Below are 14,467 nucleotides of genomic sequence, written 5' to 3' on the forward strand. Positions count from 1 at the left end.
GAAAAACTAGAGCACATTGAGATATCATATTAGATTGCTAGATGATTAGGCATAACTGAAGTGAAGATATGAAATCTTCTTAACAGGAAAAAACATATTAGGAACAGGGATACGCAGATTATGTAAGAGAATAAAGGCCATGTATAACTTGAACCTAAACAGTGATAAGGATAAAAATTGAACTGATGCTGAGATGTTCTAAATAGAAACAAAAAATAGGGAAGGACTGTCATTCAGGCATAACATTCCTTTTTGTCATACCCCCACATCTCTTAACATTTTGCTACAGAAGCTTATTTCTACCAGATTGGAAAACTGGTACTTATAAAAAATATGGTGTATCATAGCACAGCTGATCCTTGAAACCTTAGAAGAACAAGTTTGTATGTAAACTGTTTGTACAATTAAATCAATGTGCATTTAGGTATCCATCCATAAACTGTTCATATATAGCTACATACAACTTTTACACCTGCTGAAAATTGTTCATGATGTCTATTTAAATTACAAATGCAGCTAAATATGGCTAGTTATCTGCATAAATTATGGTTTTATTTCATGTTGTGCTATTACATTTAGAGGACTACACAGATACCTTTGCAACATAATTGTAAACTATTTGAATTATATTACAACTAAATACCTTTTGCAAAAATAGTTGGCAATTGGTAACTTTAGGTTTATGTGTAGTTAAATTTATAATGATAAACATATCTATAACAAAAATGTTTTCTTGCTTTTTTTCTAGAAACATACAGTAAACACATGTTGCCTGCTGAAACATGGGTGGTTCAAACATATTAACTGCCCTTTCCTAAAATCAATAAATACACTCAATCCATCCTTAACTAATGAAATTTCTGCAAAAAGACCTCACCTTATCTTAATAAAACAATGGCTTATCTTACAATTTTGCAAATTTGGCACTGGGTGCACCTCACAGTGGGATATAACTAATTAGTTGACTTAGAGCGATGAATGAGTGGTTAGTTGTTGTCTTATATATCAAGCAACATTTTGGAACCTAACTCACAAATGCTAAGAAACAGAAGATATGTTGTTCCTGCTCATTTTCAGGTCTGCTCTGTGCTTGAATTGCTTAATGGTGTGACCCAGAGACTTGGTGGGAGGCACAAAAGCATAATTTTGGGAGCAGTTCCATTGGCACTTGTCTAAAATGTGGAGTTGTAAGAAATAGTTGGCTTCCTAGCAAAAATGACAGCCTAGTCAATGCAGTTGCATTTAAGATATAGCAAGTTAACTGTCTCTCTGTCCATAAGTAACAGAAACTCCCAGCTGAAAGTATGGCTTATGACACTGCTGACCAACTCATAAACATCTGAGGAGCTAACTTTTAATGATGGAGTCCACCATCTGAGTTTTAAAGGCATAAAGGCTGTGCTTGGATACAAAGCCTATACTTTTCTCAGAAGGTGACCAAAATAATGCTGGCTTGTTGTGCCTTACATCAGTGGTTTATAAACTTTTTTGACTTTGTAGACTGGACATGTGGAAAATACAATAAACATATTTACTCTGTATAATGATTTCGCCAACTAGCGTTGGAAGTAAAAAACTCATAAGTGTCTGTATTCTCTTTTTAAATCTGGTTTCTTAATAGAGATTCTAGTATCCAGATATACTAATATTATAGCTGGGGTGCATGCCCTTGGAGTTTCAAGTGTCCAGGCCACATGCAAATCTAACTCAAAGAACAAAATATGATGTAATTTTTTGTTTGAATTGTTATATGAAAATTGGCTAAAAAAACATAACCTGAGAATTCACTGATTTTCTTTGATTGACAAAATTATCCTTCAGATTGGTACTGGTTTGTGGACTGGTAGTTGGGAAACACTGGCTTACACAGAATTGCCACGGAATACGGCCAGCCTCTACCAAGATTTCAAATTAACCTGAAGAACTTGAACACAAATGCAATTAATTTAAATTGTCTGTTACAGTATCTGCTGCTATATTTTAACATTTTCAGGTGATATCACAATCTACATTTTACAAAATTTTTGGAACACTGGTTAGAAAAGAGAAAACAAATGCTGGTAGGACAAAGAGTTCTTCTTATTGAGGCAGACATAGACAGTTCTAAACTATTGCTCTTAATTAATTTGCTTCTATTTGTAGTAAACATTTGATAGTGTGCACTATTATGAAACAAACTATTATTAAAAAACTATTTCAACAATGCATTGAGTATACTTCTCCAGCCACATCCTATTACAGGTTGATTAAAGAAATAGTAAATTGATATGCAGTTTAAGCATGTGTAACTTGAAGCCATAATAGTTGCATTCACATTAATGTGAATATTTGTCAGTGTAAAACAGATACATCTCATTAATATGTGTTACTATATGAACTGTCAACTATATCATTCTGAGTCTTTCTGGAAGAACAAAGAAAATTAAGATTAGCTTTATTGATAAAGTTTTGTAAAAGTTCATAAATTTTATGTAAACTCGGTCTCCCTGTGCATTTCTCAGCCATAAATAATTGAAATGCAGACATAAAACATACAGTGCTGCTTTCTCTTATTTATTCCTAGCACTCAGAGAATGTAATTTTGAATGTAATAAATAACACAAAATGTGAACCTTGCATGTCAGTCCACAAATGTGTACATGTTATGCCAAATATTGTGTTGATCTCCAAAATACAAGAAGAAAAAGCCAAGCTGTAAACTGTTGGTGAAATATGATACATTTGCTTACTTTCTATCAGTACATGTATCCATTTTGAACCCTCTTTATCCATTATTAACATGCAGCAGGCCCTCAGCTATTCCAGAAGTACAGGGTTAAAGGTACAAAATAATCCTAGATGGGACACCAGCACATGGATAAGCAGTGCACCTCATGTTAAAGTATCTGAAAGTTACATATTTGAATGTGTTTTTTCTTTGCATGTATGAGACCCCATTCTATGACAGCAACTACCCTTCTTGATTAGCACCAGGAAGCAACAAGAATTTAAATGACGTTGATGGCCTGGTCCAGGTGTTTTTACACTACAAGTAACACCTTTAAAGGAGGAATAACTTGTATTTTTATTACATCAATCATAAGTGAAATATTTAGATATTTGCCTGAAAGGGATAGAATGGAGGAGATTCTTGTAGTGTCGCTCCTTTTGCAGTTATTATGCTTTAGTTTGTATTTTTTTCTGTTTTTTCATAATGTGAAATACTTGTTTCTTTCAGCTTCTTCAATATTAGCTTATATGCTGAACTTCATTATCGATTGTAGTTTCCAAAAAACTTTAAATATATTCATCTGCCAGGAATGCTTGTAGTTCATTTGCAGAACAATGCAAGTGACATCATTTTGCAAAAAAGTAAGATTGCATTAAAAAAATTAACGCAACTAAAGTGAGTGTCTAAAAAACACAATCAGAGCAACTGTCGTAATGTTCACTATGCTTCGACAGCAACTTCCCCAGGATGTAATCTGAGGTGCACCCTTGCCTAGAGTACACAGAGAAGCCATCATAGTCAGACAATCCAAAAGAAAACTCCTTCAGCGCAAGTGACTAATTGGGCTTCTGCCTGTAAGAGTGTCTCTTCTTCACAGCAGGATTGTGTAATGCGAGCCCTCTACACAACAAAGCTTCATATACAGTGTTGCCATCAGCAATAACAAAATGGGCTAGAAGCATTCTGTGATCGCAATGCCGTCACATACATATACTACATAAGGAGAGAAGACCAAACACGCAGTGAAATTTCATAGTTCCAGAAAGACTGTTGCTTTTGGTAACACATTTTGTTCTGTAGCTTTTTCTTTAAGCTTATGTTGTGCTTAAATCTTATTGATCTTCACTTCTGCAATAATGATGGCAATACTAGTAAACGAGTTTCTTAGTTTCTCCTGTAGTCAATAAAAACAACCTTTTTTTATAAAGTGTCTTTTTCAGTAATTTTGCATATCCTTAATTGACTATAGCAATTTTTGAGATGAACTCTAATGTCTTTCTGGTCTCCTTTTTATTTTTGTGTGAAATATATCAGATGATTTGTTCTCTTAGAAATGCCTTGAGTGTTTCACAAGGTGTTCCAAAGTTTTAAGCGTTTGTTCTACTTGAGTGTACATCCTAGGTCTCTCTTCTGAATAACAATGTCAATATCTGTGATGATGCTTTAGGTAAAAGAATAGAGGAAATGCTCACGTTTACAACAACCCAAGATAAAACCAGATATGTCAAAGGCAGACATATAATTTCAAATACTTGGATGATTATTTAATGTAATATATTCAACTATAGATAGATAGATAGCATCTGAGTCTCCAGCAATTCTGCTATGTCAGGATGTAGAAAACATTGAATGGGTTATTTATTTACTGAATTATGCAATTTTGTGCTTGACTTCAATATATACTGTATTTGCATGGATTAAACTGCTTTGGTTCACATAAATACTATACATTTTGACTAGTTACCATAAATTGGAATTGGAACCAGACAGGGATGCTCATTGCTTTTGAACCCTTAGGTATCTATTGTTGGTTAAAATCCAGAATCAAAGAGATCATAATGGCTGAGCAAAAACAAAAAAAAACTGTTTATGCTGATAATAAGGTGCTTCATATTTTGGACTCTTATCACTGTGATTAGTAGTAAAGTGGTTAGGTGAATGTAATAAGATCTCTGTGTTACTGATTAAAAATGTGGTCACAAAAGGAAAAAAGATCTCTGGATTTAAAATCAGTTTGGTTAAGATTGTTCTATTCCCAGTGAATTCTCTAGCATGTTAAACTAAACCAGATGATTTCTTACTGATTTTGTCAGAACAATTACAGCATGCAATTTTGTTCTCTTGAATAACAATTCGTAAAGATTAAAAAAAGGAAAGTAGTAGATGTAGATGTCATGTAGCCTGGTTTTATGTGCCAGTAGAAAAGAGGCATACTCGGTGTTTGTAACAAACTCTAATACTTTTTCCAATGCTCCCTTGCAGACGTAAATATCTTGGGTTTCTCCTTACAAAAATAATTTGATGTCCTGCTCAGCTACTTACTCACCAATAAAACAACAGCTTTTCACCAATAACTGCAATTTCTCTTTTTTCAGATTGATTTACTACCCAGGATGTAGGCCTCATTCCATATAGGGTGTAAACTATGTAGCTCTGCTTTATATATATATATATATATATATATATATATATATATATATATATATATATATATATATATATATATATATATATATACACCTGCATTTTTATCACTCTTTAAATTAATATTGTTTTTTTATCAGTATGCTGCTGCTGGAGTATGTGAATTTCCCCTTGGGATTAATGAAGTTATCTATCTATCTATCTATCTATCTATCTATCTATCTATCTATCTATCTGTCTGTCTGTCTGTCTGTCTGTCTGTCTGTCTGTCTGTCTGTCTGTCTGTCTGTCTGTCTGTCTGTCTGTCTGTCTGTCTGTCTGTCTGAAATAAAAAGCTGGAACTAGATAATGCAAATAATTACAAAATCGTTTCTGGTATGTCCTGTGAACTTTATCAAACTGTATAATTTTTTTTCCTCAGAAATATAAAATTGCTATAAAAATACTAATTTAGTGTACACTATGCAACATGTGGAGGGAGCTGATATCAACAAACAGTGTGTTGCTAAATTCTTATCTTGTATAAGAACTAAATAAGACATTCAGAATTTTTCATTATCTAGTTCAGGTTTGCAGGAGGCCATAACCTGTCTCAGTGGCATTAGGCATAAGGCAGGAACAAAGTTGGGACAGGGCAACAGTCCATCATAGTGTATACTCATGCACACACTCAATTTCACCCAACTGGAATCACCAGTTAATCTAACATGCCTACCCCTTTGGGGATGTGGGCGGAAAACAGGAATACCAGAGGAAAACCCATGAGTACATGGGTAGAATGTGTGAAGTTCACACAGATAAATAGGCCAGGATTTTGAATCCATAAGGCAACAGCAGTAACCACTCAATCAGCATGTCACTGTTCATTAAAAATATCCTGACAAGCCATGACAGTCTAGAAAACAATACAATTCCTCAAATAAATCATATTCTAAATTGCTCAAGCTATCAAAAACAAAATGTTAAAATCTATATACTGTATGTTCATGGTCTGTCAGAAGTATATTGAACTTTATTAACATAAATTGCTGAACATTGTTAATTTGAGAAAACTGGGATCACTGCTGGCCCAAATGTCATAATGTCATATGATTCTTGCATCTGCAATCATTATTAGCCTCTACTTTTCTCCTGTTTCTGCTCTGGCTTTCTATGATTTTCCAGATGTCAATGAGACCCACTACATCTAATCTTCTAGGACAAACCTTAAAAACAATAAAGAAATACTTAAGCACATTTATGCTAGTTACGCAGAATGGTCTTTGAATCCCTGAAGATTTTTTCCTCTCTCTTCTCCCTAGCTAGAGTTTTTTATTTTTTTCTGTTATCCCTGACCATTTGAACACAGCATCTGACTTATCATTGTAATCATGAAAGAGTTAAAAAATAATTAAGGACTCTACATTTAATTGATTACTTTGTATATCTATATTATTTAGTGAACTGATTTATTTTTAATTACTACTTTAGTTATTTCATTTATTTATTCAGATGTTAATTTATTTCTAATTTTTTTCTTTTTTCTTGCAATAGGTTCTTCTTTACATTTCATAAAGCACTTTGACCTAAAGGCCTTGTATGAAATTGTCCTATTGAAATAAATGCTGCTGTTGTTATAATATGATATAGAAACAAAAAAGAAATGTGACATAAATGAAAAGTAAGACTAAGCACAAATTAAGATTATAAAGCAAAGAATAATGTGTCTGATAGCCTTTAGTTAATGACTACAAGCTGTAACAGCATGTCATGCCGAATGTGCAAAGAAGGCTATAATACTGGATGAATGCACAGTGATTACGGCAAAAGAACAATGAGTAACTTTTAGAAATAACTTGCACGCTTGCATGTTTCTATGTATAAATGTAAATTGTATGCTAAAATGTTTGTTGTATATTTTCATGCTTGCATAACTCCTTATTGAAAAAACGTTATATGGAAGAAGAAAATACTTTCTTATACATAATATTTTGAGTAAACTCTTTGTGTTCATTGGGAATACGTTTTCCTTGCTTATCTTTAACATTTGCTATTGAAGTTACTCTAGAGTAAGAAACATATGCTTGGCAATGTGTAAAAACCAACGACGATAAATATCTACCAAAACTATCTGAAGTTTGCAGAGAAATGGAGATGGAGGAATTACATGCTAAACTGTAGTACGAAAATGAATGCAGTATTATAATATTAAAGACACAAATCTGCATCAGCCTGAAAATCTGTTTCCTTTACATGGGTTGTTTAAATTGCAGTTTGTGATGTGTGTTTACTACTGTCTACATAATCACTGTATTATATTAGCCATGCACTGTTTGAGAGTATACAGGCAAGATTTAAATTAGTGTCATCTATGAGTTTTATTTAGATATAAGGAATCCTGTAATGTGTGATTCATAATCTGCAGAATTGAAACTGTTTCAATAGTCTATAGTTGGTTAGTCTTGAATACTGGACTATTGATGTTACAAGTCCCTATTTGAATGTCATCTTTGATGTAAATATACAGTGCAGGTAGGAATTAAGAACAAGTAATATGCTGTGACATCATTTTTTTCTTCTGAAGAACTTCACTGCTGAGAGTAGAAAACATACCATACCAAGTTTTTATGTAGCCAGTCAGATGATTTTCAGATGTTTAATATTAAAAACTACAGTGAATCTGATGGGGTAAGACAAACCTAGCCATTTCATATGAAAACAAATAGTGTATACTGTAACATATCCATAATAGTTTGCTTTTGCTAAATGTGATGATATTATCAATATGGTTGTTTGTTGCCAAAACATTTATATTTCACTTTGATTGGTGTTTTTGTACTTGAATTTTTACTGATGTTGCATTATTATATTTAAATAAAAAAAGCTTGTATTGTATTGTGTTTACACCAGTGCACAAGTTCAATGACAACTGAGATGAATTGAATTTACCTAAAATCAGTAATTAGTACATGAACTCCCAAAGTCAATGATTAACTGTTTAGCTGTATTAAATATAACTTTTAAACATAAAGTATAACATTATTTAAAAATATCCCTTTTTACTGCTTTAATGTTACCTTTACAACTGAACATTTACTAAAGTATAGTGTTAACTGTAAGTTTCATTATGAAATGCAACACTGGAGCACATAATGGAAGTCAGATATATGGTACAAGAATATTGTGGCCTCATTTTCACAAGAAACAGAGATGTTATGAGTGTCTTTATTCTTAATTCAATGACATTTGAATTCAAAATCAAACTACATAAAAATCACAGTACTCAATTATTTTCTCCTCTATCATTTAAGTTAATCCGATAAATATGGCATATTGTAAACTAGACTAAAAAGGAAAAACTGCAAGCTAAAATAAACAAGGTTTTCACAAAATTAGCATAAATGTGTAAGGATAACTAATAAGTACTATGACTCTGACCTCAAATAACAAAATAAAATGTTACATTCTTTTGATCACATTACATGTAAATACGAAAATACATAACAAATATACATAACCACTTCCCATAAGTAAGCTTGAGGACTATTAATATTAAAAACAGTTGTAAACTGCAAATAGTACATGCTCAAGCCTCTATTTGTAAGACATTGCTGTTTATGTTGCATTTCTGGCATACTTTGCATTAGATGGCCCAATAGGAGTTCAGGAGAGCCCAGTTCAGGTGAACCGCTAGGGCATTAAAATTGACTATGGTTATATAAAACATAAACCTGAAATATTCTCAGGGACCATTTCTCACTCAGGGAATGTCATGCCCCAGTTTCCTGATATCAGGATTCAATTTTTTGCAGAAAAAATGTTAAATTTAATGAAAATTGCAAAGATCAGAAACTAAGTGTAAAAATGTAATGTGTATTGCAGGTCCATAGTGGGGCAACCATTTAAAAAACAATTTTTCACAGAAATTATAAGGCAATGAAATATTTTTCCATTTTCAAGAGAAAAGATGTAAATAAATAAAACAGCCTAGGCACAGAAGATTCAAGATAACTGGGAGGATGGCAAAAGCTTTCAAATCTTCTTCTATCAGGGAAATGTAAAACTATGATTGTGGCTGAGAGAGTGAGATGTAAAATAAGGGTTTTGCAGAGTTACTTAGACTTAACTCCATTTTACAAAACAGAAGGCTACAGTCTCTGTATGTCAGTAATGAGCAGATGAAACAAGAGGATCATAGAGAGAGAGAGACAGAGAGAGAGAGAGAGAGAGAGAGAGAGAGAGAGAGAGAGAGAGAGACCTGTGAAAAAGCTCTTACCCGCATGCCTTCAAAGCGTGACAAGGCTCTTAATGGTCTCAAAGCTCGAAGGGTCCTAAGATATTTTATTGCAGAGAAGTCCTGATATTGCAGGGCGTTAGCTACAAGGCTTATTAAAGAGACCTATATGGAGACACAAAAGCAAAAAGAGTCCAAGCTGTTAGCGACAGTTCCAAAACTCACTCTGAGGGTCAGGGGCCAAAAACCAGAAAGCACCAAATCCTGAACCTGGGAGAGAGGGAGCGGGCCTGTTAGTCATGAAGAGTATTTCTGTTGTCAGTTTTTGGTTTATGGTGCAGCATGTTTCCCACCCGACTGAGAAAACCTAAAAGCATTTTTAGTTATACTTCTTTAATTTTCATTCAACCTGTCATGTGAATCTGGGAAATGGAATTTACTTCAACTAAAAATCCACTCTTCATTGAAGCACTTGACAAAGTCTAAAGTTGGAAAACAGAGGAATAGAAACAAAAAAGCATTCCAGTGCTGTTGCTGCATTGATGCTGTTCTGGTCTGCATCACAAGCTACACATTAGTACTTATGTAATACATTAGCATATAGATAGATAGATAGATAGATAGATAGATAGATAGATAGATAGATAGATAGATAGATAGATAGATAGATAGATAGATAGATAGATAGATAGATAGATAGATAGATATGAAAGGCACTATATAATAGATAGATAGATAGATAGATAGATAGATAGATAGATAGATAGATAGATAGATAGATAGATAGATAGATAGATAGATAGATAGATAGATAAACAAGGAAGCTTTGAAAATGCCACTAAGTGACTGTTAACAACCATAGGCTTGCTGTTGAATTGAAAGGTCAGACATCAGATCTTTGAAACTAGGCAGGTTGCTGTTTTAGCATCAGTCCAGTCCTTGAGAAAACACATGAAATCATTATCTGGAGATGGTTGCAGTGAAAGACCCTCCAAGCTGAAAAAGCAAAGCCTTGTTACTCAAGAGAGAAAACACACTAACAATGTGGCACAATTAGCTCTTCACAGTCTGAAGAAACTTTTCCAGTGAGAGGGGACTACTTTTCAGACTGCTTAGGAGATTATAAACCCTGTGAATTTAGAGTTGTGATGAAATCATTGGAGAAGGCATTGTTCAGAGCATACAGTATCTTGTCAAAACACATGATTCTTAGAGGTTACCCTTACCCTCATCCCTGCAAATTTGGATAGGGCTCGCAGAGGCCTCAGTGCCCTAAGCGTCCTGAGAACTTTCATCGTGCCAATTTGGTCATATCTGAGAATGGAAGCCGTGAGGCAAACAAGTGAAATCTGTACGGATTAAATGAAGTTGTACACCATTAGAATTGTGCAGAATCTTTAGGAGGCAATAAATTGACCAAGCTTACTTACAATACTCAATCCAGGGGGAGATTTTACATCATCCACATTAACCCAAATGTGATTGGTAAAATCTGGAGAAAATGACACCAATTCAATGAACATTTAAAGCTGATATATGCGTTTTCTTGAAACTGTGCAACCTTAAATGAACCAACAGTGTGCTCTGCTCTTACCTTCAACTCCAATTTCCCACATTTCTCTTTGTTTCTTGATTCCCAGCTCCATGGTCGGGTGCAGATGTGAATTTTTTATTCATCAACAGCTTTCACATATGCAAGAGCAGGATCACCCAAAATTGCAGAACTTTTCCTTCTAACAGCTCAAGCAATCATTGGTTCCCTCATCCAAACTTACATTTAAAGTAGTAGTCTGTAAGACTTCAACTTATCCCTACCACCTAAATAAACTTTGTTATTAGTAATTTCATATATTGAAGACAAAACAAGAAATGTTAAACTTATTTCTCTGTACCAGTAGACTATTCTATACAGTGTTTATGCCAATTAGATGCAATAAGGTCATTCAGTCATTCACAGTTCAATATGTGCTATTCAAAATTGAAAAATGACAGATATGGTCATTTCACTCATGTTGGTTAAGAGGGTCCAAACAGGGACTTGCTAGGATGGTTAATTTTAAGAGTGTATGTAGTTGGAGGTTTGGCAATTAATGAGAAAAACATTACTGTCTTGAAACATTTTCTCTTTGGAGAAATGACAGATTTGGAGAATGACAGATATGGTCATTTCAGTTAAGAGGGTGCAAGCATATTATTATGTTAGTGTATTGAGTGTATGGTCAATTGTAGTTGGACTTTTGGCAGTTTATGAGAAAAACATTACTGTTTGAAAGTTTTTCTCTTTATGTTTTGAAATAATTGATCCAACTATGACTCAATTGATCTTTTGGCAAAGCCCTAAACAAAAATTACAGAAGAGCATTTTAAGTTTAACTTATTTTTTCGATTTAAGTTTAACCTATTTTTTTCTATTTTTAATAATTATCCATTTTCATGATGACAATTGAATCTCTTGCCATAGCAAGTATTTATTCATTTTTGTTTATGCATTACATGTCATGGGACAGAATGGTGTGACAATGGATAGTACTACTTCATTGAATGAGCATCCTGGGTTCATATCTCATGTCTTGTTATTGTGTATGTGGAGTCTTCCTTGTGTTGCATTTTCACATCTCCAGAGACGTGGTGAAAAGGTTGACTGGCAATTCCAAAATGGCTCGGTATGTTTATGAATGTGGCTGTACATGAGTGAACCATGCAATGGACTGTTTCACACCCTGTGCCAATGCTACCTGGACAGGCTCTGACCCTTTACAGCCCTGAACTGGATTAGATAGGTTTGAGAATGTTATGTTACATAATATGTATTTTTCAGTGGAAATTATTTGCCTATTTTCTGACTTCCTCTTTTACTGCAAATTTTTAATACTAAATGCTCAACGACCAAATCCTAATACTGAATTAAGGGCACCTGAGTGCCCTTTATTCAATAATGTTTTTAAACTTAATTATTGATAGAACAAGGTCATTCTCATTTTCATTGGTGGATTTTTATATTTGTATTTGGAAATTAGAAATGGCAAAATACCTCATACCACCCCCACAAAAAAAGGTTGAAAAAAAAAAGAATTACTGACTACATTATGACTCCTACAACTGCATGAGACATCTCTTCTAGAACTCTTTTATATCAGTAGAGTATGAAATTGAAGCAGTGGATGAATTCTGTTTAAATAATGGACTCTAGGCAAAAAAGAATAGCAGTTTACATGTAAAACTCCCTTTTTTCTTTCATGGCCACAGATCTAGATATCTTAATTTTAAATATTAAAATTGCTTAAGCAACTAGAACAAGTACTGGACACTTCTGAAATGTGTGTTTGAAACATACTTTATGGGTGTGAAAGACTTAAGCTACTGAGTAGTTTGGAGGCACTAGGAGGCCAACACATAAATAATATGTTAAGTGGGGAACTCTGACTTCTGCTGATTACTATTTGTCTTTATAAGGCTTGCATCTTTATCCCTGAAAACATACCAAAAACACATTATGAAAAAAAATACAATATAGAATATTGTGGTAATGCTTAATTATTACTTGGTCTCTTTCTACTGATCATGTTGAAGTGAAGCCTTCCATCAGAAAATTATTTCCTTAGAAATCTAACCTCCAAGGCTGATAGTAAATGTATTTAGTTGTGGAATTAAAATGCTCAGAAAATGCAAATCAGAAAAAAGAGCAAATGCATATAGTAGTTTGAAATAAAATATCAGGAAATTAAAATAGTAATTTCTTGTCATTTAGAACTTTTCCTGTTGTTCCCTAAGTGTTAATATTCACATGACCCTGAAACTGTTTAACCTTTTATATCTGGGGTTGGCTTTACCTGTGTTTATTTTATTGTAAATATCTGCTGTAGTGACACTGACTGTACCATAATGTTAATCCATTCCTACCTATGACCAGGCACATCATACCGATTAGTTCCCTGTGCATTGTAATTGAAACAAGCTATATGAAATAAAGTTTGCCCATTTATTTTTAAAATAAAACTAATTTTAAATAAACAAACAAGAATAAGCCTGAAAGAAGCCATTCATAAGAACATAATTAACATCATTTTCAATTTTCTACACTGCTTGTAAACTTTGTAATTTCTAATCACTCAAATGTATTTTATGTATAGTCTCCTCCGCCACTCTGTGATGACAATATTAATTTCCTCAATACACTTAACACTTACTTCAGCCGGTTTGAAGAAAAGAACAACACAACAACAATTAAACCCCTCACAGCCTGAACAATGAAGCACTCTGTCTTGACCCAGCTGATGTTCGGAAGACACTCCGCAGAGTCAATCAACGGAAAGCTGTTGGTCCTGACAACATAACACTGTGTGTACTCAGGAAATATGCGGATCAACCAATGCATGTTCATACAGACATTTACAATACCCCCTCCCTCCCCCCCCCACCGAGGCAAGCTGTCGTACCTCCATGCTTGCTTCAAGGCCACTATTATCATCCCATTAGCAAAGAAGTCACCACCAGCATCAACACTCAATGACTGTCACTTGTGAATCCTGAGCTTTACAGCCGCCCTAACCTCCAACACAGACAGGCAGGACACAGGTTTAACACAACACCCAGGATTATTTAAAGTTATTAAGTGTACAAAACTCCAACACCGCAACACACAGTCTCTTCTTGCCACCAGTCCTTCTTCCTCCACTCCTCCTCAGACTTTGTCCTCTTCCTCCTGACTCTGGCCATCGAATGGTGGAGAGTGGCCCCTTTTTATTGGGCACCCGGTGCCCAACGAGTGTCTTCCGGCCACACTTCTGGGTGTGGTGGAAGTGTGGCCACACTTCTGGGTGTGGTGGAAGTGTGGCCAAATAAGGCCCTGGAAATGTCCATGCGCCCCCTGGCCCAACTGAAAATCAAGGGGGCAGTCCTCTGTTGGCTCAGGGGAGAAATTGTCCTGAAAATACTCTCTCTCCCAGTCTTCTACACTCAGGGCATGCTGGTAAGGATTTCGCCTGCCCGCCATACACCCTATATAGCACTCACAACCATACTGATGAAGTGCTTTGAAAGACTGGTTAAGGACTACACTATATAACATCCAGACTTCCTGCAATGTTCAATCCACTTCATTTTGCTTACACCCTAACTGC

The 14,467-nt window shown here is 34.5% G+C and overlaps 1 protein-coding gene across 1 annotated transcript in view; it reads right to left on the reverse strand.

Annotated features, from left to right (window-relative positions):
• scn5lab (sodium channel, voltage gated, type V-like, alpha b) overlaps window positions 1-14,467 on the reverse strand; it is a 212,276-nt gene that overhangs the window by 55,451 nt on the left and 142,358 nt on the right. Inside the window, exon 6 of the mRNA XM_051928791.1 lies at window positions 9,390-9,512. Within this exon, the coding sequence (XP_051784751.1) occupies window positions 9,390-9,512 (123 nt within the window). The remainder of the gene's footprint in view (window positions 1-9,389; window positions 9,513-14,467) is intronic.

Source organism: Erpetoichthys calabaricus, chromosome 6 (genome assembly GCF_900747795.2).
Source record: "Erpetoichthys calabaricus chromosome 6, fErpCal1.3, whole genome shotgun sequence".
In the NCBI taxonomy this organism is placed as follows: domain Eukaryota; kingdom Metazoa; phylum Chordata; class Cladistia; order Polypteriformes; family Polypteridae; genus Erpetoichthys; species Erpetoichthys calabaricus.